Source organism: Oncorhynchus nerka, unplaced genomic scaffold, assembly GCF_034236695.1.
Source record: "Oncorhynchus nerka isolate Pitt River unplaced genomic scaffold, Oner_Uvic_2.0 unplaced_scaffold_1183, whole genome shotgun sequence".
Lineage (NCBI taxonomy): Eukaryota > Metazoa > Chordata > Actinopteri > Salmoniformes > Salmonidae > Oncorhynchus > Oncorhynchus nerka.
In genome coordinates this window covers 114,300-138,963 of record NW_027040148.1, presented here as the reverse complement: position 1 = coordinate 138,963, position 24,664 = coordinate 114,300, and the positions used below count along the sequence as shown (strand labels likewise).

The 24,664-nt window shown below is 49.1% G+C and overlaps 1 protein-coding gene across 2 annotated transcripts in view; it reads right to left on the bottom strand.

Annotated features, from left to right (window-relative positions):
* Positions 1-280: 280 nt before the first annotated feature.
* deptor (DEP domain containing MTOR-interacting protein) overlaps positions 281-24,664 on the bottom strand; it is a 102,564-nt gene continuing 78,180 nt past the window's right edge. For both annotated transcript variants that reach the window (XM_065015984.1, XM_065015983.1), the window contains one exon: positions 281-4,415. In XM_065015984.1, coding sequence (XP_064872056.1) covers positions 4,287-4,415 — 129 coding nt within the window. In that variant the 3' untranslated portion in view covers positions 281-4,286. The remainder of the gene's footprint in view (positions 4,416-24,664) is intronic.

Below are 24,664 nucleotides of genomic sequence, written 5' to 3'. Positions count from 1 at the left end.
AATCACTGATGTCTAATGTTCATAGTGAGAGCTTAACCAATGATATCAGTCCTGAAAAAGAACCCTGGATCATTAGCAAGCACTACATTCAAGAAACTATGCAAGTGTATTATGCATTTTGTCGCTTTACACATTTAAGCACATTATAAAAAGAGACAGAATCCTAGCTTGTCAAAAAGTGACTGTTTTCCAAAGAAATCTAAAATCAAACCTAATAATTTGAGGCTTGACATTATGGTAAACAACAACACTGCATATCGAAGAAAGGTGAACACGAACAGAGTTTGTACTGCTATTCTTTTATTATTATTAAATCTTACAATGAACCTAGGCTACTTTATCTGACCAGGAAGTGATGTCATAAGACCACAGTTGACCCTGGTACACTGAGCTACAGATGACTCTGTTATTAAATACGGCCATAGATTGTTTCTCTCATGCCATCAATAGTTCTTCTGCTTTAAATTCACAGCTAGCTACCGAAATAAACCCCCTTTCTCCTTCTTAAATACAAGTAGATCGGGTCTGATGGCAAATAGAAAGGGTTGATCATTGTAAATGCGTTTATGTTTCAGGATGGTACAGTATAGTGACGTCTTAACACACTATCCATTTTCTGACATTTTAACTAGAAAACAAACCGATGCAAACAGTTATTTTCATTTTTTAAAGTGCCTTAGTATGCCTAAATCCACACACAGATCTACATTAGATAAATATATGTTAACATATCCATATATTATAGAATTGACGGTAGTGTGGAACATGCCACTTCTGAAAGACTAGGGACTATAGCGGATATACGACATCCACATTCGGCTTATTGGTAACAGGTGGGTGTCGTCATAGGCCTCAATGCCGGTGCTAAAGAAACAGACTCATCACGGTCATTACACATTATAAAATCTTAGAAAACTATACAAACCACCCCATTTATATCACCATGAGCAGATTCCCTGGACCAAAAAGCTCTTTCAAACAGAGATTCTCCATTCAGCTTGCCTTCTAGTCCAAGACGAGGCAAAATGCATGTCTGGGAAAGGGGCCTGATGGGTAATGGTTCGTTGTGTCATGACAGAGTGAAGGTAGTTGTTACAGGCGCAACCTTTAGGTCTACATACCGAGTCATATCCTTTAGGTCTACATATCCTTTAGGTCTACATACTGAGTCATATCCTTTAGGTCTACATATCCTTTAGGTCTACATATCCTTTAGGTCTACATATCCTTTAGGTCTACATATCCTTTGGGTCTACATATCCTTTAGGTCTACATATCCTTTAGGTCTACATATCCTTTGGGTCTACATATCCTTTGGGTCTACATATCCTTTGGGTCTACATATCCTTTGGGTCTACATATCCTTTAGGTCTACATATCCTTTGGGTCTACATATCCTTTAGGTCTACATATCCTTTAGGTCTACCTATCCTTTGGGTCTACATATCCTTTAGGTCTACATACTGAGTCATATCCTTTAGGTCTACATATCCTTTGGGTCTACATACTGAGTCATATCCTTTAGGTCTACATATCCTTTAGGTCTACATACTGAGTCATATCCTTTAGGTCTACATATCCTTTAGGTCTACATATCCTTTGGGTCTACATATCCTTTGGGTCTACATATCCTTTGGGTCTACATATCTTTTGGGTCTACATATCCTTTAGGTCTACATATCCTTTGGGTCTACATACTGAGTCATATCCTTTAGGTCTACATATCCTTTAGGTCTACATACTGAGTCATATCCTTTAGGTCTACATATCCTTTAGGTCTACATATCCTTTGGGTCTACATATCCTTTGGGTCTACATATCCTTTGGGTCTACATATCCTTTGGGTCTACATATCCTTTAGGTCTACATATCCTTTGGGTCTACATATCCTTTAGGTCTACATACTGAGTCATATCCTTCATGTGGTAATTATAACCATGATATTCAGGCATACAGACAGTAGAACCATCCTGTCAAGTGTTACCTCATTAACTAGCTAGTAGCTACCTACTTTGTCTTCCCGAACAAAGAATAATCATGGACTTTCAAATGGAGATTATCTATTGATTTAGATTATTTAGTCCAGGATTTGTTGTTCGGGAAACTCGCCCTAAGTTTACAGGGAAAAGACACATCATCGACAACAATTAGTCCTGCATAAACATGAACATTATTACAACCCTGTTTGCTTGGTTAAACTAAGGCCAACTTCACACAACTACCACAATGTATAGTGAGTGATCTCTAGGCAACGGCACAGTGTAACCAGGCTGGTATCTGTGTCACTCGTCCAAACAGCTCTGGATTAGTTGGACGTGGTTTGCATCATGTGGCCCAGAGGATTGAACAGTCACTTGTTAATGGTTCACACTCCTGTCCCGAATAATATGCTGCCTGTCTCCTTCAGGCCTGTCCCGAATTATATGCTGCCTGTCTCCTTCTGGCCTGTCCCGAATTATATGCTGCCTGTCTCCTTCAGGCCTGTCCCGAATGATATGCTGCCTGTCTCCTTCTGGCCTGTCCCGAATGATATGCTGCCTGTCTCCTTCAGGCCTGTCCCGAATGATATGCCGTCTGTCTCCTTCAGGCCTGTCCCGAATGATATGCTGCCTGTCTCCTTCAGGCCTGTCCCGAATGATATGCCGTCTGTCTCCTTCAGGCCTGTCCCGAATGATATGCTGCCTGTCTCCTTCAGGCCTGTCCCGAATAATATGCTGCCTATCTCCTTCAGGCCTGTCCCGAATTATATGCTGCCTGTCTCCTTCTGGCCTGTCCCAAATTATATGCTGCCTGTCTCCTTCAGGCCTGTCCCGAATGATATGCTGCCTGTCTCCTTCTGGCCTGTCCCGAATGATATGCTGCCTGTCTCCTTCAGGCCTGTCCCGAATGATATGCCGTCTGTCTCCTTCAGGCCTGTCCCGAATGATATGCTGTCTGTCTCCTTCAGGCCTGTCCCGAATGATATGCCGTCTGTCTCCTTCAGGCCTGTCCCGAAATGATATGCCGCCTGTCTCCTTCAGGCCTGTCCCGAATGATATGCTGTCTGTCTCCTTCAGGCCTGTCCCGAATGATATGCCGTCTATCTCCTTCAGGCCTGTCCCGAAATTATATGCCGTCTGTCTCCTTCAGGCCTGTCCCGAAATGATATGCCGTCTGTCTCCTTCAGGCCTGTCCCGAAATGATATGCCGTCTGTCTCCTTCAGGCCTGTCCCGAAATGATATGCCACCTGTCTCCTTCAGGCCTGTCCCGAATGATATGCTGCCTGTCTCCTTCAGGCCTGTCCCGAATGATATGCCGCCTGTCTCCTTCAGGCCTGTCCTGAAATGATATGCCGTCTGTCTCCTTCAGGCCTGTCCCGAAATTATATGCCGCCTGTCTCCTTCAGGCCTGTCCCGAATGATATGCCGTCTGTCTCCTTCAGGCCTGTCCCGAATGATATGCTGTCTGTCTCAAATGATATGCTGTCTGTCTCCTTCAGGCCTGTCTTCAACTTCACCACATCTCATCCTGGGATAGAGAAAGACAGACAGATCTAGACAGGTCCAGAACGGTCTCTCCCCACACAGCTTCACACATGGGTAGGTAGTACCATCAATACATAAAGAAAACACAGACCACAGGAGACAGTGAGAAACCAGAAGGGGACAGCAGGGCACAGTCCCCTGATCATGGAGCAGGGGGCTGTTATGTCATCAGGGTCCATCTGATGTCTCAACATCAACTAGACAGATGAGACAGGAGACCAATGACAAGATGTGTGTATCTAACAGAGTAACTAATGTCCCTCTCTCTTCTCCAAGCAGTTCTATTGGAGGCCATCAGAGGGAAGCAGCGTCCAATAGGAAAGAGACGTGGGTGGTGGCTGGCAGAGCTTGACTGAGTCTTTCCTGGAGTTAGAAGCCCAGAGAGAGTTTCCCATAGAGTTAGAAGCCCAGAGAGAGTTTCCCATAGAGTTAGAAGCCCAGAGAGTTTCCCATAGAGTTAGAAGCCCAGAGAGAGTTTCCCATAGAGTTAGAAGCCCAGAGAGTTTCCCAGAGAGTTAGAAGCCCAGAGAGAGTTTCCCAGAGAGTTAGAAGCCCAGAGAGAGTTTCCCATAGAGTTAGAAGCCTAGAGAGAGTTTCCCAGAGAGTTAGAAGCCCAGAGAGAGTTTCCCAGAGAGTTAGAAGCCCAGAGAGAATTTTCCATAGAGTTTCATAAAGGCACTTTTATCTCTATGGTGTCTTTAGAGTCTGCCTTGGGTCTACTCTGCTCAGCCACACCCCCTGCCACGTGATAGCCTGCCTCTTCAGTAATCTGCTTCCTCCATGACTTCCATGACAACGGTCCTGGGCCCGGTCAGGATGAGGTTACTGACTGTCCTGTAGTCCAGAGACAGCACGTTTAGCCCGTTGACCGAGACCACAAACTGACACACCTAGAGGAGGGAGAAGAACAGAGGAGTTAGCCATGTCTACACATGCATTTCTCTATGGGAGAAACAAGAGAAAGGGAGAGGAGAGTTAACTCTCGATGGGAGAAACAAGAGAAAGGGAGAGGAGAGTTAGCTTTCGATGGGAGAAACAAAGAGGGAGAAGGGATGGGATAAACCAGAGAAAGAGGAGAGTTAGCTCTCGATGGGAGAAACAAGAGAAAGGGAGAGAAATGGGAGAAACAAGAGAAAGAGTTAGCTCTCGATGGGAGAAACAAGAGAAAGGGAGAGGAGAGTTAGCTCTCGATGGGAGAAACAAGAGAAAGGGAGAGGAGAGTTGGCTCTCGATGGGAGAAACAAGAGGAGAAAGGGAGAGGAGAGTTGGCTCTCGATGGGAGAAACAAGAGGAGAAAGGGAGAGGAGAGTTAGCTCTCGATGGGAGAAACAAGAGGAGAAAGGGAGAGGAGAGTTAGCTCTCGATGGGAGAAACAACAGAACGGGACAGGAGAGTTAGCTCTCGATGGGAGAAACAACAGAATGGGACAGGAGAGTTAGCTCTCGATGGGAGAAACAACAGAACGGGACAGGAGAGTTAGCTCTCGATGGGAGAAACAACAGAATGGGACAGGAGAGTTAGCTCTCGATGGGAGAAACAACAGAACGGGACAGGAGAGTTAGCTCTCGATGGGAGAAACAACAGAATGGGACAGGAGAGTTAGCTCTCGATGGGAGAAACATTTGATTTGATTGCTGACTCAGTATTGCAACAGTGTTGGCAAAAACAAACATGTTTTAGGACTGTTTTGCAACATGGCAAGCCATTGTCTCAACTTCACCCTAATTTCATGCAGTGAAGGAATTCTAGAGCATCCCTTCGCTGCAAATTACATCAAAACACAATCCCTTATTTTTCTTGGCAACGGGTCAACCGTTACCCAGAAGGCCCCAGTCACTCAGGAGTTAATACTCCTAGAAAAGAGCACTTGAGGATTTCTCAGAAAAAGTGTTTGTTAACCGTTTCATGGCCAGGCCGTGGCTGAAATGAATGAGATACTGGTTATCTTGGGCTGCAGAGAATTTGTAGAAAAGGAGCCATGTTAAACTGCAGTGTTCTGTGTTACCACGGCTACAGGGTATAAGTCATTGTTCTGTGTTACCACTGCTACAGGGTATACGTCATTGTTCTGTGTTACCACGGCTACATGGTATAAGTCAGTGTTCTGTGTTACCACGGCTACAGGGTATAAGTCATTGTTCTGTGTTACCACTGCTACAGGGTATAAGTCATTGTTCTGTGTTACCACGGCTACGGGGTATAAGTAATTGTTCTGTGTTACCACTGCTACAGGGTATAAGTCATTGTTCTGTGTTACCACGGCTACAGGGTATAAGTCATTGTTCTGTGTTACCACTGATACAGTCATTGTTCTGTGTTACCACTGCTACAGGGTATAAGTCATTGTTCTGTGTTACCATGGCTACAGGGTATAAGTCATTGTTCTGTGTTACCACGGCTACAGTCATTGTTCTGTGTTACCACGGCTACAGGGTATAAGTCATTGTTCTGTGTTACCACTGTTACAGGGTATAAGTCATTGTTCTGTGTTACCACGGCTACATGGTATAAGTCATTGTTCTGTGTTACCACGGCTACATGGTATAAGTCATTGTTCTGTGTTACCACGGCTACAGGGTATAAGTCATTGTTCTGTGTTACCACGGCTACAGGGTATAAGTCATTGTTCTGTGTTACCACGGCTACGGGGTATAAGTAATTGTTCTGTGTTACCACTGCTACAGGGTATAAGTCATTGTTCTGTGTTACCACGGCTACAGGGTATAAGTCATTGTTCTGTGTTACCACTGATACAGTCATTGTTCTGTGTTACCACTGCTACAGGGTATAAGTCATTGTTCTGTGTTACCATGGCTACAGGGTATAAGTCATTGTTCTGTGTTACCACGGCTACAGTCATTGTTCTGTGTTACCACGGCTACAGGGTATAAGTCATTGTTCTGTGTTACCACTGTTACAGGGTATAAGTCATTGTTCTGTGTTACCACGGCTACATGGTATAAGTCATTGTTCTGTGTTACCACGGCTACATGGTATAAGTCATTGTTCTGTGTTACCACGGCTACAGGGTATAAGTCATTGTTCTGTGTTACCACGGCTACAGGGTATAAGTCATTGTTCTGTGTTACCACGGCTACAGGGTACAAGTCATTGCTCTGTGTTACCACTGCTACAGGGTATAAGTCATTGTTCTGTGTTACCACGGCTACATGGTATAAGTCATTGTTCTGTGTTACCACTGCTACAGGGTATAAGTCATTGTTCTGTGTTACCACGGCTACAGGGTATAAGTCATTGTTCTGTGTTACCACTGCTACAGGGTATAAGTCATTGCTCTGTGTTACCACGGCTACAGGGTATAAGTCATTGTTCTGTGTTACCACTGCTACAGGGTATAAGTCATTGTTCTGTGTTACCACGGCTACATGGTATAAGTCATTGTTCTGTGTTACCACGGCTACATGGTATAAGTCATTGTTCTGTGTTACCACGGCTACAGGGTATAAGTCATTGTTCTGTGTTACCACGGCTACAGGGTATAAGTCATTGTTCTGTGTTACCACTGCTACAGGGTATAAGTCATTGTTCTGTGTTACCACGGCTACAGGGTATAAGTCATTGTTCTGTGTTACCACTGCTACAGGGTATAAGTCATTGTTCTGTGTTACCACGGCTACATGGTATAAGTAATTGTTCTATGTTACCACGGCTACAGGGTATAAGTCATTGCTCTGTGTTACCACGGCTACAGGGTATAAGTCATTGTTCTGTGTTACCACTGCTACAGGGTATAAGTCATTGTTCTGTGTTACCACGGCTACAGGGTATAAGTCATTGCTCTGTGTTACCACTGCTACAGGGTATAAGTCATTGTTCTGTGTTACCACGGCTACATGGTATAAGTCATTGTTCTGTGTTACCACTGCTACAGGGTATAAGTCATTGTTCTGTGTTACCACGGCTACAGGGTATAAGTCATTGTTCTGTGTTACCACTGCTACAGGGTATAAGTCATTGTTCTGTGTTACCACGGCTACAGGGTATAAGTCATTGTTCTGTGTTACCACTGCTACAGGGTATAAGTCATTGTTCTGTGTTACCACGGCTACATGGTATAAGTCATTGTTCTGTGTTACCACGGCTACATGGTATAAGTCATTGTTCTGTGTTATCACGGCTACATGGTATAAGTCATTGCTCTGTGTTACCACTGCTACAGGGTATAAGTCATTGTTCTGTGTTACCACTGCTACAGGGTATAAGTCATTGTTCCGTGTTACCACTGCTACAGGGTATAAGTCATTGTTCTGTGTTACCACGGCTACAGGGTATAAGTCATTGTTCTGTGTTACCACGGCTACAGGGTATAAGTCATTGTTCTGTGTTACCACGGCTACATGGTATAAGTCATTGTTCTGTGTTACCACTGCTACAGGGTATAAGTCATTGTTCTGTGTTACCACGGCTACAGGGTATAAGTCATTGTTCTGTGTTACCACTGCTACAGGGTATAAGTCATTGTTCTGTGTTACCACGGCTACATGGTATAAGTCATTGTTCTGTGTTACCACGGCTACATGGTATAAGTCATTGTTCTGTGTTACCACTGCTACAGGGTATAAGTCATTGTTCTGTGTTACCACGGCTACAGGGTATAAGTCATTGTTCTGTGTTACCACTGCTACAGGGTATAAGTCATTGTTCTGTGTTACCACGGCTACATGGTATAAGTCATTGTTCTGTGTTACCACGGCTACATGGTATAAGTCATTGTTCTGTGTTATCACGGCTACATGGTATAAGTCATTGCTCTGTGTTACCACTGCTACAGGGTATAAGTCATTGTTCTGTGTTACCACTGCTACAGGGTATAAGTCATTGTTCTGTGTTACCACGGCTACAGGGTATAAGTCATTGTTCTGTGTCACCACTGCGGTTATATTTTTCTTTACCAATCACTCTAGATGATTGGAGATGGATAGAAGAACATTTGACAGGTGACTCAAGCAGATTAATTCAGCCGTACTCTAAATGTTACTATACTGGGAAATACATTTATGTTCATCGTGTACCTGCCGAATCTGTTTAGCTAAATGTCTCCATGAGTCTCAGCAGACCTCTGTCTCCTGTTGTGATCTGAGTCTCAGCAGACCTCTACTGTCTCCTGTTGTGGTCTGAGTCTCAGCAGACCTCTACCGTCTCCTGTTGTGGGTTGAGTCTCCTGTTGTCTGAGTCTTAGCAGACCTCTACTGTCTCCTGTTGTGGTGAGTCTCAGCAGACCTCTACTGTCTCCTGTTGTGGTCCTAGTCTCAGCAAACCTCTACTGTCTCCTGTTGTGGGTTGAGTCTCCTGTTGTCTGAGTCTTAGCAGACCTCTACTGTCTCCTGTTGTGGTGAGTCTCAGCAGACCTCTACTGTCTCCTGTTGTGGTCCTAGTCTCAGCAAACCTCTACTGTCTCCTGTTGTGGGTTGAGTCTCCTGTTGTCTGAGTCTTAGCAGACCTCTACTGTCTCCTGTTGTGGTCTGAGTCTCAGCAGACCTCTACTGTCTCCTGTTGTGGTCTGAGTCTCAGCAGACCTCTACCGTCTCCTGTTGTGGGTTGAGTCTCCTGTTGTCTGAGTCTTAGCAGACCTCTACTGTCTCCTGTTGTGGTCTGAGTCTCAGCAGACCTCTACTGTCTCCTGTTGTGGTCTGAGTCTCAGCAGACCTCTACTGTCTCCTGTTGTGGTCTGAGTCTCAGCAGACCTCTACTGTCTCCTGTTGTGGTCTGAGTCTCAGCAGACCTCTACTGTCTCCTGTTGTGGTCTGAGTCTCAGCAGACCTCTACTGTCTCCTGTTGTGGTCCTAGTCTCAGCAAACCTCTACTGTCTCCTGTTGTGGTGTGGTCCGAGTCTCAGAAAACCTCTGTCTCCTGTTGTGGTTTGAGTCTCAGCAGACCTCTACTGTCTCCTGTTGTGGTGTGGTCCGAGTCTCAGCAGACATCTACCGTCTCCTGTTGTGGTCCGAGTCTCCTCAGACCTCTACTGTCTCCTGTTGTGTTGTCTGAGTCTCCTCAGACCTCTACTGTCTCCTGTTGTGTTGTCTGAGTCTCCTCAGACCTCTACTGTCTCCTGTTGTGGTCAGTCTCCTCAGACCTCTTGTCGCCTGTTGTGGTCAGAGTCTCCTCAGACCTCTACTGTCTCCTGTTGTGTTGTCTGAGTCTCCTCAGACCTCTACTGTCTCCTGTTGTGTTGTCTGAGTCTCCTCAGACCTCTACTGTCTCCTGTTGTGGTCAGTCTCCTCAGACCTCTTGTCTCCTGTTGTGGTCCGAGTCTCCTCAGACCTCTACTGTCTCCTGTTGTGTTGTCTGAGTCTCCTCAGACCTCTACTGTCTCCTGTTGTGGTCAGTCTCCTCAGACCTCTTGTCTCCTGTTGTGGTCTGAGTCTCAGCAGACCTCTACTGTCTCCTGTTGTGGTCTGAGTCTCAGCAGACCTCTACTGTCTCCTATTGTGTTGTGGTCCGAGTCTCAGCAGACCTCTACTGTCTCCTGTTGTGTTGTGGTCCGAGTCTCAGCAGACCTCTACTGTCTCCTGTTGTGGTCCGAGTCTCAGCAAACCTCTACTGTCTCCTGTTGTGGTCTGAGTCTCAGCAAACCTCTACTGTCTCCTGTTGTGGTCTGAGTCTCAGCAGACCTCTTGCCTCCCGTTGTGGTCTGAGTCTCAGCAGACCTCTACTGTCTCCCGTTGTGGTCTGAGTCTCAGCAGACCTCTACTGTCTCCTGTTGTGGTCCGAGTCTCAGCAAACCTCTACTGTCTCCTGTTGTGGTCCGAGTATCCTCAGACCTCTACTGTCTCCTGTTGTGGTCTGAGTCTCAGCAGACCTCTACTGTTTCCTGTTGTGGTCCGAGTATCCTCAGACCTCTACTGTCTCCTGTTGTGGTCTGAGTCTCAGCCGACCTCTACTGTCTACTGTTGTGGTCTGAGTCTCAGCAGACCTCTTGTCTCCTGTTGTGGTGCGAGTCTCCTCAGACCTCTACTGTCTCCTGTTGTGGTCTGAGTCTCAGCCGACCTCTACTGTCTCCTGTTGTGGTCTGAGTCTCAGCAGACCTCTACTGTCTCCTGTTGTGGTCTGAGTCTCAGCAGACCTCTACTGTCTCCTGTTGTGGTCAGTCTCCTCAGACCTCTACTGTCTCCTGTTGTGTGGTCTGAGTCTCCTCAGACCTCGTCTCCTGTTGTGGACAGTCTCCTCAGACCTCTACTGTCTCCTGTTGTGGTGCGAGTCTCCTCAGACCTCTACTGTCTCCTGTTGTGGTGTCTGAGTCTCCTCAGACCTCTACTGTCTCCTGTTGTGGTGCGAGTCTCCTCAGACCTCTACTGTCTCCTGTTGTGGTGTCTGAGTCTCCTCAGACCTCTACTGTCTCCTAGTCTCCTCAGACCTCTACTGTCTCCTGTTGTGTTGTCTGAGTCTCCTCAGACCTCTACTGTCTCCTGTTGTGGTCCGAGTCTCCTCAGACCTCTACTGTCTCCTGTTGTGTTGTCTGAGTCTCCTCAGACCTCTACTGTCTCCTGTTGTGGTCTGAGTCTCAGCAGACCTCTACTGTCTCCTGTTGTGGTCTGAGTCTCAGCAGACCTCTACTGTCTCCTATTGTGTTGTGGTCCGAGTCTCAGCAGACCTCTACTGTCTCCTGTTGTGTTGTGGTCCGAGTCTCAGCAGACCTCTACTGTCTCCTGTTGTGGTCCGAGTCTCAGCAAACCTCTACTGTCTCCTGTTGTGGTCTGAGTCTCAGCAGACCTCTACTGTCTCCTGTTGTGGTCTGAGTCTCAGCAGACCTCTTGCCTCCCGTTGTGGTCTGAGTCTCAGCAGACCTCTACTGTCTCCCGTTGTGGTCTGAGTCTCAGCAGACCTCTACTGTCTCCTGTTGTGGTCCGAGTCTCCTCAGACCTCTACTGTCTCCTGTTGTGTTGTCTGAGTCTCCTCAGACCTCTACTGTCTCCTGTTGTGGTCAGTCTCCTCAGACCTCTACTGTCTCCTGTTGTGGTCCGAGTCTCCTCAGACCTCTACTGTCTCCTGTTGTGGTCTGAGTCTCCTCAGACCTCTACTGTCTCCTGTTGTGGTCTGAGTCTCCTCAGACCTCTACTGTCTCCTGTTGTGGTCTGAGTCTCAGCCGACCTCTACTGTCTCCTGTTGTGGTCTGAGTCTCAGCCGACCTCTACTGTCTCCTGTTGTGTTGTCTGAGTCTCCTCAGACCTCTACTGTCTCCTGTTGTGGTCTGAGTCTCAGCCGACCTCTACTGTCTCCTGTTGTGGTCTGAGTCTCAGCAGACCTCTACTGTCTCCTGTTGTGGTCTGAGTCTCAGCAGACCTCTACTGTCTCCTGTTGTGGTCAGTCTCCTCAGACCTCTACTGTCTCCTGTTGTGTGGTCTGAGTCTCCTCAGACCTCGTCTCCTGTTGTGGTGCGAGTCTCCTCAGACCTCTACTGTCTCCTGTTGTGGTGCGAGTCTCCTCAGACCTCTACTGTCTCCTGTTGTGGTGTCTGAGTCTCCTCAGACCTCTACTGTCTCCTGTTGTGGTGCGAGTCTCCTCAGACCTCTACTGTCTCCTGTTGTGGTGCGAGTCTCCTCAGACCTCTACTGTCTCCTGTTGTGTTGTCTGAGTCTCCTCAGACCTCTACTGTCTCCTGTTGTGGTCCGAGTCTCCTCAGACCTCTACTGTCTCCTGTTGTGTTGTCTGAGTCTCCTCAGACCTCTACTGTCTCCTGTTGTGGTCCGAGTCTCAGCAGACCTCTACTGTTTCCTGTTGTGGTCCGAGTATCCTCAGACCTCTACTGTCTCCTGTTGTGGTCCGAGTCTCCTCAGACCTCTACTGTCTCCTGTTGTGGTCTGAGTCTCAGCAGACCTCTACTGTCTCCTGTTGTGGTCTGAGTCTCAGCAGACCTCTACTGTCTCCTGTTGTGGTCTGAGTCTCAGCAGACCTCTACTGTCTCCTGTTGTGGTCTGAGTCTCAGCAGACCTCTACTGTCTCCTGTTGTGGTCTGAGTCTCAGCAGACCTCTACTGTCTCCTGTTGTGGTCTGAGTCTCAGCAGACCTCTACTGTCTCCTGTTGTGGTCTGAGTCTCAGCAGACCTCTGTCTCCTGTTGTGTGGTGCGAGTCTCCTCAGACCTCTTGTCTCCTGTTGTGGTGCGAGTCTCCTCAGACCTCTACTGTCTCCTGTTGTGGTGCGAGTCTCCTCAGACCTCTACTGTCTCCTGTTGTGGTGCGAGTCTCCTCAGACCTCTACTGTCTCCTGTTGTGGTGTCTGAGTCTCCTCAGACCTCTACTGTCTCCTGTTGTGGTGCGAGTCTCCTCAGACCTCTACTGTCTCCTGTTGTGGTGTCTGAGTCTCCTCAGACCTCTACTGTCTCCTGTTGTGGTGCGAGTCTCCTCAGACCTCTACTGTCTCCTGTTGTGTTGTCTGAGTCTCCTCAGACCTCTACTGTCTCCTGTTGTGGTCCGAGTCTCCTCAGACCTCTACTGTCTCCTGTTGTGTTGTCTGAGTCTCCTCAGACCTCTACTGTCTCCTGTTGTGGTCCGAGTCTCCTCAGACCTCTACTGTCTCCTGTTGTGGTCTGAGTCTCCTCAGACCTCTACTGTCTCCTGTTGTGGTCAGTCTCCTCAGACCTCTTGTCTCCTGTTGTGGTCCGAGTCTCCTCAGACCTCTACTGTCTCCTGTTGTGTTGTCTGAGTCTCCTCAGACCTCTACTGTCTCCTGTTGTGTTGTCTGAGTCTCCTCAGACCTCTACTGTCTCCTGTTGTGGTCAGTCTCCTCAGACCTCTACTGTCTCCTGTTGTGGTCCGAGTCTCCTCAGACCTCTACTGTCTCCTGTTGTGGTCCGAGTCTCCTCAGACCTCTACTGTCTCCTGTTGTGGTCAGTCTCCTCAGACCTCTACTGTCTCCTGTTGTGGTCAGTCTCCTCAGACCTCTACTGTCTCCTGTTGTGGTCAGTCTCCTCAGACCTCTTGTCTCCTGTTGTGGTCCGAGTCTCCTCAGACCTCTACTGTCTCCTGTTGTGTTGTCTGAGTCTCCTCAGACCTCTACTGTCTCCTGTTGTGGTCCGAGTCTCCTCAGACCTCTACTGTCTCCTGTTGTGTTGTCTGAGTCTCCTCAGACCTCTACTGTCTCCTGTTGTGGTCCGAGTCTCCTCAGACCTCTACTGTCTCCTGTTGTGTTGTCTGAGTCTCCTCAGACCTCTACTGTCTCCTGTTGTGGTCTGAGTCTCCTCAGACCTCTACTGTCTCCTGTTGTGTTGTCTGAGTCTCCTCAGACCTCTACTGTCTCCTGTTGTGGTCTGAGTCTCCTCAGACCTCTACTGTCTCCTGTTGTGTTGTCTGAGTCTCCTCAGACCTCTACTGTCTCCTGTTGTGGTCCGAGTCTCCTCAGACCTCTACTGTCTCCTGTTGTGGTCTGAGTCTCCTCAGACCTCTACTGTCTCCTGTTGTGTTGTCTGAGTCTCCTCAGACCTCTACTGTCTCCTGTTGTGTTGTCTGAGTCTCCTCAGACCTCTACTGTCTCCTGTTGTGGTCTGAGTCTCCTCAGACCTCTACTGTCTCCTGTTGTGGTCGAGTCTCCTCAGACCTCTACTGTCTCCTGTTGTGTTGTCTGAGTCTCCTCAGACCTCTACTGTCTCCTGTTGTGTTGTCTGAGTCTCCTCAGACCTCTACTGTCTCCTGTTGTGGTCTGAGTCTCCTCAGACCTCTACTGTCTCCTGTTGTGGTCTGAGTCTCCTCAGACCTCTACTGTCTCCTGTTGTGGTCGAGTCTCCTCAGACCTCTACTGTCTCCTGTTGTGTTGTCAGTCTCCTCAGACCTCTACTGTCTCCTGTTGTGTGTGTCTGAGTCTCCTCAGACCTCTACTGTCTCCTGTTGTGGTCTGAGTCTCCTCAGACCTCTACTGTCTCCTGTTGTGGTCTGAGTCTCCTCAGACCTCTACTGTCTCCTGTTGTGTTGTCTGAGTCTCCTCAGACCTCTACTGTCTCCTGTTGTGGTCTGAGTCTCCTCAGACCTCTACTGTCTCCTGTTGTGACCTCTTGTCTGAGTCTCCTCAGACCTCTACTGTCTCCTGTTGTGGTCCGAGTCTCCTCAGACCTCTACTGTCTCCTGTTGTGTTGTCTGAGTCTCCTCAGACCTCTACTGTCTCCTGTTGTGGTCCGAGTCTCCTCAGACCTCTACTGTCTCCTGTTGTGGTCCGAGTCTCCTCAGACCTCTACTGTCTCCTGTTGTAGTCCGAGTCTCAGCAGACCTCTACTGTTTCCTGTTGTGGTCCGAGTCTCCTCAGACCTCTACTGTTTTCTGTTGTGGTCCGAGTCTCCTCAGACCTCTACTGTTTCCTGTTGTGTTGTCTGAGTCTCCTCAGACCTCTACTGTTTCCTGTTGTGTTGTCTGAGTCTCCTCAGACCTCTACTGTCTCCTGTTGTGGTCAGTCTCCTCAGACCTCTACTGTCTCCTGTTGTGGTCAGTCTCCTCAGACCTCTACTGTCTCCTGTTGTGGTCTGAGTCTCAGCCGACCTCTACTGTCTCCTGTTGTGGTCTGAGTCTCAGCAGACCTCTACTGTCTCCTGTTGTGGTCTGAGTCTCAGCAGACCTCTACTGTCTCCTGTTGTGGTCAGTCTCCTCAGACCTCTACTGTCTCCTGTTGTGTGGTCTGAGTCTCCTCAGACCTCGTCTCCTGTTGTGGTGCGAGTCTCCTCAGACCTCTACTGTCTCCTGTTGTGGTGCGAGTCTCCTCAGACCTCTACTGTCTCCTGTTGTGGTGTCTGAGTCTCCTCAGACCTCTACTGTCTCCTGTTGTGGTGCGAGTCTCCTCAGACCTCTACTGTCTCCTGTTGTGTTGTCTGAGTCTCCTCAGACCTCTACTGTCTCCTGTTGTGGTCCGAGTCTCCTCAGACCTCTACTGTCTCCTGTTGTGTTGTCTGAGTCTCCTCAGACCTCTACTGTCTCCTGTTGTGGTCCGAGTCTCAGCAGACCTCTACTGTTTCCTGTTGTGGTCCGAGTATCCTCAGACCTCTACTGTCTCCTGTTGTGGTCCGAGTCTCAGCCGACCTCTACTGTCTCCTGTTGTGGTCTGAGTCTCAGCAGACCTCTTGTCTCCTGTTGTGGTGCGAGTCTCCTCAGACCTCTACTGTCTCCTGTTGTGGTCTGAGTCTCAGCAGACCTCTACTGTCTCCTGTTGTGGTCTGAGTCTCAGCAGACCTCTACTGTCTCCTGTTGTGGTCTGAGTCTCAGCAGACCTCTACTGTCTCCTGTTGTGGTCTGAGTCTCAGCAGACCTCTACTGTCTCCTGTTGTGGTCTGAGTCTCAGCAGACCTCTGTCTCCTGTTGTGGTGCGAGTCTCCTCAGACCTCTACTGTCTCCTGTTGTGGTCTGAGTCTCAGCAGACCTCTACTGTCTCCTGTTGTGGTCTGAGTCTCAGCAGACCTCTGTCTCCTGTTGTGTGGTGCGAGTCTCCTCAGACCTCTTGTCTCCTGTTGTGGTGCGAGTCTCCTCAGACCTCTTGTCTCCTGTTGTGGTGCGAGTCTTCTCAGACCTCTACTGTCTCCTGTTGTGGTGCGAGTCTCCTCAGACCTCTACTGTCTCCTGTTGTGGTGTCTGAGTCTCCTCAGACCTCTACTGTCTCCTGTTGTGGTGTCTGAGTCTCCTCAGACCTCTACTGTCTCCTGTTGTGGTGTCTGAGTCTCCTCAGACCTCTACTGTCTCCTGTTGTGGTCCGAGTCTCCTCAGACCTCTACTGTCTCCTGTTGTGTTGTCTGAGTCTCCTCAGACCTCTACTGTCTCCTGTTGTGGTCCGAGTCTCCTCAGACCTCTACTGTCTCCTGTTGTGTTGTCTGAGTCTCCTCAGACCTCTACTGTCTCCTGTTGTGGTCTGAGTCTCCTCAGACCTCTACTGTCTCCTGTTGTGGTCCGAGTCTCCTCAGACCTCTACTGTCTCCTGTTGTGTTGTCTGAGTCTCCTCAGACCTCTACTGTCTCCTGTTGTGTTGTCTGAGTCTCCTCAGACCTCTACTGTCTCCTGTTGTGGTCCGAGTCTCCTCAGACCTCTACTGTCTCCTGTTGTGGTCCGAGTCTCCTCAGACCTCTACTGTCTCCTGTTGTGGTCCGAGTCTCCTCAGACCTCTACTGTCTCCTGTTGTGTTGTCTGAGTCTCCTCAGACCTCTACTGTCTCCTGTTGTGTTGTCTGAGTCTCCTCAGACCTCTACTGTCTCCTGTTGTGTTGTCTGAGTCTCCTCAGACCTCTACTGTCTCCTGTTGTGTTGTCTGAGTCTCCTCAGACCTCTACTGTCTCCTGTTGTGGTCTGAGTCTCCTCAGACCTCTACTGTCTCCTGTTGTGGTCTGAGTCTCCTCAGACCTCTACTGTCTCCTGTTGTGGTCTGAGTCTCCTCAGACCTCTACTGTCTCCTGTTGTGGTCTGAGTCTCCTCAGACCTCTACTGTCTCCTGTTGTGGTCTGAGTCTCCTCAGACCTCTACTGTCTCCTGTTGTGTTGTCTGAGTCTCCTCAGACCTCTACTGTCTCCTGTTGTGTTGTCTGAGTCTCCTCAGACCTCTACTGTCTCCTGTTGTGTTGTCTGAGTCTCCTCAGACCTCTACTGTCTCCTGTTGTGTTGTCTGAGTCTCCTCAGACCTCTACTGTCTCCTGTTGTGTTGTCTGAGTCTCCTCAGACCTCTACTGTCTCCTGTTGTGGTTGTCTGAGTCTCCTCAGACCTCTACTGTCTCCTGTTGTGTGTTGTCTGAGTCTCCTCAGACCTCTACTGTCTCCTGTTGTGTTGTCTGAGTCTCCTCAGACCTCTACTGTCTCCTGTTGGTCTGAGTCTCCTCAGACCTCTACTGTCTCCTGTTGTGTTGTCTGAGTCTCCTCAGACCTCTACTGTCTCCTGTTGTGGTCTGAGTCTCCTCAGACCTCTACTGTCTCCTGTTGTGTTGTCTGAGTCTCCTCAGACCTCTACTGTCTCCTGTTGTGTTGTCTGAGTCTCCTCAGACCTCTACTGTCTCCTGTTGTGTTGTCTGAGTCTCCTCAGACCTCTACTGTCTCCTGTTGTGTTGTCTGAGTCTCCTCAGACCTCTACTGTCTCCTGTTGTGTTGTCTGAGTCTCCTCAGACCTCTACTGTCTCCTGTTGTGTTGTCTGAGTCTCCTCAGACCTCTACTGTCTCCTGTTGTGGTCTGAGTCTCCTCAGACCTCTACTGTCTCCTGTTGTGTTGTCTGAGTCTCCTCAGACCTCTACTGTCTCCTGTTGTGGTCCGAGTCTCCTCAGACCTCTACTGTCTCCTGTTGTGTTGTCTCCTCAGACCTCTACTGTCTCCTGTTGTGTTGTCTGAGTCTCCTCAGACCTCTACTGTCTCCTGTTGTGTGAGTCTCCTCAGACCTCTACTGTGTCTGAGTCTCCTCAGACCTCTACTGTCTCCTGTTGTGTTGTCTGAGTCTCCTCAGACCTCTACTGTCTCCTGTTGTGTTGTCTGAGTCTCCTCAGACCTCTACTGTCTCCTGTTGTGTTGTCTGAGTCTCCTCAGACCTCTACTGTCTCCTGTTGTGTTGTCTGAGTCTCCTCAGACCTCTACTGTCTCCTGTTGTGTTGTCTGAGTCTCCTCAGACCTCTACTGTCTCCTGTTGTGTTGTCTGAGTCTCCTCAGACCTCTACTGTCTCCTGTTGTGTTGTCTGAGTCTCCTCAGACCTCTACTGTCTCCTGTTGTGTTGTCTGAGTCTCCTCAGACCTCTACTGTCTCCTGTTGTGGTCTGAGTCTCCTCAGACCTCTACTGTCTCCTGTTGTGTTGTCTGAGTCTCCTCAGACCTCTACTGTCTCCTGTTGTGTTGTCTGAGTCTCCTCAGACCTCTACTGTCTCCTGTTGTGTTGTCTGAGTCTCCTCAGACCTCTACTGTCTCCTGTTGTGTTGTCTGAGTCTCCTCAGACCTCTACTGTCTCCTGTTGTGTTGTCTGAGTCTCCTCAGACCTCTACTGTCTCCTGTTGTGTTGTCTGAGTCTCCTCAGACCTCTACTGTCTCCTGTTGTGTTGTCTGAGTCTCCTCAGACCTCTACTGTCTCCTGTTGTGTTGTCTGAGTCTCCTCAGACCTCTACTGTCTCCTGTTGTGTTGTCTGAGTCTCCTCAGACCTCTACTGTCTCCTGTTGTGTTGTCTGAGTCTCCTCAGACCTCTACTGTCTCCTGTTGTGGTGTCTGAGTCTCCTCAGACCTCTACTGTCTCCTGTTGTGTTGTCTGAGTCTCCTCAGACCTCTACTGTCTCCTGTTGTGTTGTCTGAGTCTCCTCAGACCTCTACTGTCTCCTGTTGTGTTGTCTGAGTCTCCTCAGACCTCTACTGTCTCCTGTTGTGTTGTCTGAGTCTCCTCAGACCTCTACTGTCTCCTGTTGTGTTGTCTGAGTCTCCTCAGACCTCTACTGTCTCCTGTTGTGTTGTCTGAGTCTCCTCAGACCTCTACTGTCTCCTGTTGTGTTGTCTGAGTCTCCTCAGACCTCTACTGTCTCCTGTTGTGTTGTCTGAGTCTCCTCAGACCTCTACTGTCTCCTGTTGTGTTGTCTGAGTCTCCTCAGACCTCTACTGTCTCCTGTTGTGTCTGTCTGAGTCTCCTCAGACCTCTACTGTCTCCTGTTGTGTTGTCTGAGTCTCCTCAGACCTCTACTGTCTCCTGTTGTGTTGTCTGAGTCTCCTCAGACCTCTACTGTCTCCTGTTGTGTTGTCTGAGTCTCCTCAGACCTCTACTGTCTCCTGTTGTGTTGTCTGAGTCTCCTCAGACCTCTACTGTCTCCTGTTGTGTTGTCTGAGTCTCCTCAGACCTCTACTGTCTCCTGTTGTGTTGTCTGAGTCTCCTCAGACCTCTACTGTCTCCTGTTGTGTTGTCTGAGTCTCCTCAGACCTCTACTGTCTCCTGTTGTGTTGTCTGAGTCTCCTCAGACCTCTACTGTCTCCTGTTGTGTTGTCTGAGTCTCCTCAGACCTCTACTGTCTCCTGTTGTGTTGTCTGAGTCTCCTCAGACCTCTACTCTGAGTCTCCTGTTGTCTCCTGTTGTGTCTGAGTCTCCTCAGACCTCTACTGTCTCCTGTTGTGTTGTCTGAGTCTCCTCAGACCTCTACTGTCTCCTGTTGTGTTGTCTGAGTCTCCTCAGACCTCTACTGTCTCCTGTTGTGTTGTCTGAGTCTCCTCAGACCTCTACTGTCTCCTGTTGTGTTGTCTGAGTCTCCTCAGACCTCTACTGTCTCCTGTTGTGTTGTCTGAGTCTCCTCAGACCTCTACTGTCTCCTGTTGTGTTGTCTGAGTCTCCTCAGACCTCTACTGTCTCCTGTTGTGTTGTCTGAGTCTCCTCAGACCTCTACTGTCTCCTGTTGTGTTGTCTGAGTCTCCTCAGACCTCTACTGTCTCCTGTTGTGTTGTCTGAGTCTCCTCAGACCTCTACTGTCTCCTGTTGTGTTGTCTGAGTCTCCTCAGACCTCTACTGTCTCCTGTTGTGTTGTCTGAGTCTCCTCAGACCTCTACTGTCTCCTGTTGTGTTGTCTGAGTCTCCTCAGACCTCTACTGTCTCCTGTTGTGTTGTCTGAGTCTCCTCAGACCTCTACTGTCTCCTGTTGTGTTGTCTGAGTCTCCTCAGACTCTCTACTGTCTCCTGTTGTGTTGTCTGAGTCTCCTCAGACCTCTACTGTCTCCTGTTGTGTTGTCTGAGTCTCCTCAGACCTCTACTGTCTCCTGTTGTGTTGTCTGAGTCTCCTCAGACCTCTACTGTCTCCTGTTGTGTTGTCTGAGTCTCCTCAGACCTCTACTGTCTCCTGTTGTGTTGTCTGAGTCTCCTCAGACCTCTACTGTCTCCTGTTGTGTTGTCTGAGTCTCCTCAGACCTCTACTGTCTCCTGTTGTGTTGTCTGAGTCTCCTCAGACCTGAGTCTCCTCAGACCTCTACTGTCTCCTGTTGTGTTGTCTGAGTCTCCTCAGACCTCTACTGTCTCCTGTTGTGTTGTCTGAGTCTCCTCAGACCTCTACTGTCTCCTGTTGTGTTGTCTGAGTCTCCTCAGACCTCTACTGTCTCCTGTTGTGTTGTCTGAGTCTCCTCAGACCTCTACTGTCTCCTGTTGTGTTGTCTGAGTCTCCTCAGACCTCTACTGTCTCCTGTTGTGTTGTCTGAGTCTCCTCAGACCTCTACTGTCTCCTGTTGTGTTGTCTGAGTCTCCTCAGACCTCTACTGTCTCCTGTTGTGTTGTCTGAGTCTCCTCAGACCTCTACTGTCTCCTGTTGTGTTGTCTGAGTCTCCTCAGACCTCTACTGTCTCCTGTTGTGTTGTCTGAGTCTCCTCAGACCTCTACTGTCTCCTGTTGTGTTGTCTGAGTCTCCTCAGACCTCTACTGTCTCCTGTTGTGTTGTCTGAGTCTCCTCAGACCTCTACTGTCTCCTGTTGTGTTGTCTGAGTCTCCTCAGACCTCTACTGTCTCCTGTTGTGTTGTCTGAGTCTCCTCAGACCTCTACTGTCTCCTGTTGTGTTGTCTGAGTCTCCTCAGACCTCTACTGTCTCCTGTTGTGTTGTCTGAGTCTCCTCAGACCTCTACTGTCTCCTGTTGTGTTGTCTGAGTCTCCTCAGACCTCTACTGTCTCTAGTCTCCTCAGACCTCTCTCCTGTTCCTGTTGTCTGAGTCTCCTCAGACCTCTACTGTCTCCTGTTGTGTTGTCTGAGTCTCCTCAGACCTCTACTGTCTCCTGTTGTGTTGTCTGAGTCTCCTCAGACCTCTACTGTCTCCTGTTGTGTTGTCTGAGTCTCCTCAGACCTCTACTGTCTCCTGTTGTGTTGTCTGAGTCTCCTCAGACCTCTACTGTCTCCTGTTGTGTTGTCTGAGTCTCCTCAGACCTCTACTGTCTCCTGTTGTGTTGTCTGAGTCTCCTCAGACCTCTACTGTCTCCTGTTGTGTTGTCTGAGTCTCCTCAGACCTCTACTGTCTCCTGTTGTGTTGTCTGAGTCTCCTCAGACCTCTACTGTCTCCTGTTGTGTTGTCTGAGTCTCCTCAGACCTCTACTGTCTCCTGTTGTGTTGTCTGAGTCTCCTCAGACCTCTACTGTCTCCTGTTGTGTTGTCTGAGTCTCCTCAGACCTCTACTGTCTCCTGTTGTGTTGTCTGAGTCTCCTCAGACCTCTACTGTCTCCTGTTGTGTTGTCTGAGTCTCCTCAGACCTCTACTGTCTCCTGTTGTGTTGTCTGAGTCTCCTCAGACCTCTACTGTCTCCTGTTGTGTTGTCTGAGTCTCCTCAGACCTCTACTGTCTCCTGTTGTGTTGTCTGAGTCTCCTCAGACCTCTACTGTCTCCTGTTGTGTTGTCTGAGTCTCCTCAGACCTCTACTGTCTCCTGTTGTGTGTGTCTGAGTCTGAGTCTCCTCAGACCTCTACTGTCTCCTGTTGTGGTCTGAGTCTCCTCAGACCTCTACTGTCTCCTGTTGTGTTGTCTGAGTCTCCTCAGACCTCTACTGTCTCCTGTTGTGTTGTCTGAGTCTCCTCAGACCTCTACTGTCTCCTGTTGTGTTGTCTGAGTCTCCTCAGACCTCTACTGTCTCCTGTTGTGTTGTCTGAGTCTCCTCAGACCTCTACTGTCTCCTGTTGTGTTGTCTGAGTCTCCTCAGACCTCTACTGTCTCCTGTGTTGTCTGAGTCTCCTCAGACCTCTACTGTCTCCTGTTGTGTTGTCTGAGTCTCCTCAGACCTCTACTGTCTCCTGTTGTGTTGTCTGAGTCTCCTCAGACCTCTACTGTCTCCTGTTGTGTTGTCTGAGTCTCCTCAGACCTCTACTGTCTCCTGTTGTGTTGTCTGAGTCTCCTCAGACCTCTACTGTCTCCTGTTGTGGTCTGAGTCTCCTCAGACCTCTACTGTCTCCTGTTGTGTTGTCTGAGTCTCCTCAGACCTCTACTGTCTCCTGTTGTGTTGTCTGAGTCTCCTCAGACCTCTACTGTCTCCTGTTGTGTTGTCTGAGTCTCCTCAGACCTCTACTGTCTCCTGTTGTGTTGTCTGAGTCTCCTCAGACCTCTACTGTCTCCTGTTGTGTTGTCTGAGTCTCCTCAGACCTCTACTGTCTCCTGTTGTGTTGTCTGAGTCTCCTCAGACCTCTACTGTCTCCTGTTGTGTTGTCTGAGTCTCCTCAGACCTCTACTGTCTCCTGTTGTGTTGTCTGAGTCTCCTCAGACCTCTACTGTCTCCTGTTGTGTGTCTGAGTCTCCTCAGACCTCTACTGTCTCCTGTTGTGGTGTCTGAGTCTCCTCAGACCTCTACTGTCTCCTGTTGTGTTGTCTGAGTCTCCTCAGACCTCTACTGTCTCCTGTTGTGGTCTGAGTCTCCTCAGACCTCTACTGTCTCCTGTTGTGTTGTCTGAGTCTCCTCAGACCTCTACTGTCTCCTGTTGTGGTCCGAGTCTCCTCAGACCTCTACTGTTTCCTGTTGTGGTCCGAGTCTCCTCAGACCTCTACTGTCTCCTGTTGTGTTGTCTGAGTCTCCTCAGACCTCTACTGTCTCCTCAGACCTCTACTGTCTCCTGTTGTGGTCTGAGTCTCAGCAGACCTCTAGTCTCCTGTTGTGGTCTGAGTCTCAGACCTCTACTGTCTCCTGTTGTGGTCTGAGTCTCCTCAGACCTCTACTGTCTCCCTGTTGTGGTCTGAGTCTCCTCAGACCTCTACTGTCTCCTGTTGTGGTCTGAGTCTCCTCAGACCTCTACTGTCTCCTGTTGTGTTGTCTGAGTCTCCTCAGACCTCTACTGTCTCCTGTTGTGGTCTGAGTCTCCTCAGACCTCTACTGTCTCCTGTTGTGGTCTGAGTCTCCTCAGACCTCTACTGTCTCCTGTTGTGGTCTGAGTCTCCTCAGACCTCTACTGTCTCCTGTTGTGGTCTGAGTCTCCTCAGACCTCTACTGTCTCCTGTTGTGTTGTCTGTCTCCTGTCTCCTGTTGTGTGTCTGAGTCTCCTCAGACCTCTACTGTCTCCTGTTGTGGTCGTCTCCTGTGAGTCTCCTCAGACCTCTACTGTCTCCTGTTGTGGTGAGTCTCAGACCTCTACTGTCTCCTCAGAGTCTCCCTCTACTGTCTCCTGTTGTGTTGTCTGAGTCTCCTCAGACCTCTACTGTCTCCTGTTGTGGTCGAGTCTCCTCAGACCTCTACTGTCTCCTGTTGTGTGTCTGAGTCTCCTCAGACCTCTACTGTCTCCTGTTGTGTTGTCTGAGTCTCCTCAGACCTCTACTGTCTCCTGTTGTGTTGTCTGAGTCTCCTCAGACCTCTACTGTCTCCTGTTGTGGTCTGAGTCTCCTCAGACCTCTACTGTCTCCTGTTGTGTTGTCTGAGTCTCCTCAGACCTCTACTGTCTCCTGTTGTGGTCAGTCTCCTCAGACCTCTTGTCTCCTGTTGTGGTCCGAGTCTCCTCAGACCTCTACTGTCTCCTGTTGTGTTGTCTGAGTCTCCTCAGACCTCTACTGTCTCCTGTTGTGTTGTCCGAGTCTCCTCAGACCTCTACTGTCTCCTGTTGTGTTGTCTGAGTCTCCTCAGACCTCTACTGTCTCCTGTTGTGGTCCGAGTCTCCTCAGACCTCTACTGTCTCCTGTTGTGGTCCGAGTCTCCTCAGACCTCTACTGTCTCCTGTTGTGTTGTCTGAGTCTCCTCAGACCTCTACTGTCTCCTGTTGTGTTGTCTGAGTCTCCTCAGACCTCTACTGTCTCCTGTTGTGTTGTCTGAGTCTCCTCAGACCTCTACTGTCTCCTGTTGTGTTGTCTGAGTCTCCTCAGACCTCTACTGTCTCCTGTTGTGTTGTCTGAGTCTCCTCAGACCTCTACTGTCTCCTGTTGTGTTGTCTGAGTCTCCTCAGACCTCTACTGTCTCCTGTTGTGGTCCGAGTCTCCTCAGACCTCTACTGTCTCCTGTTGTGTTGTCTGAGTCTCCTCAGACCTCTGTGTTGTCTGAGTCTCTCAGACCTCTACTGTTGTGGTCTCAGAGTCTCCTCAGACCTCTACTGTCTCCTGTTGTTTGTCTGAGTCTCCTCAGACCTCTACTGTCTCCTGTTGTGTTGTCTGAGTCTCCTCAGACCTCTACTGTCTCCTGTTGTGTTGTCTGAGTCTCCTCAGACCTCTACTGTCTCCTGTTGTGTTGTCTGAGTCTCCTCAGACCTCTACTGTCTCCTGTTGTGTTGTCTGAGTCTCCTCAGACCTCTACTGTCT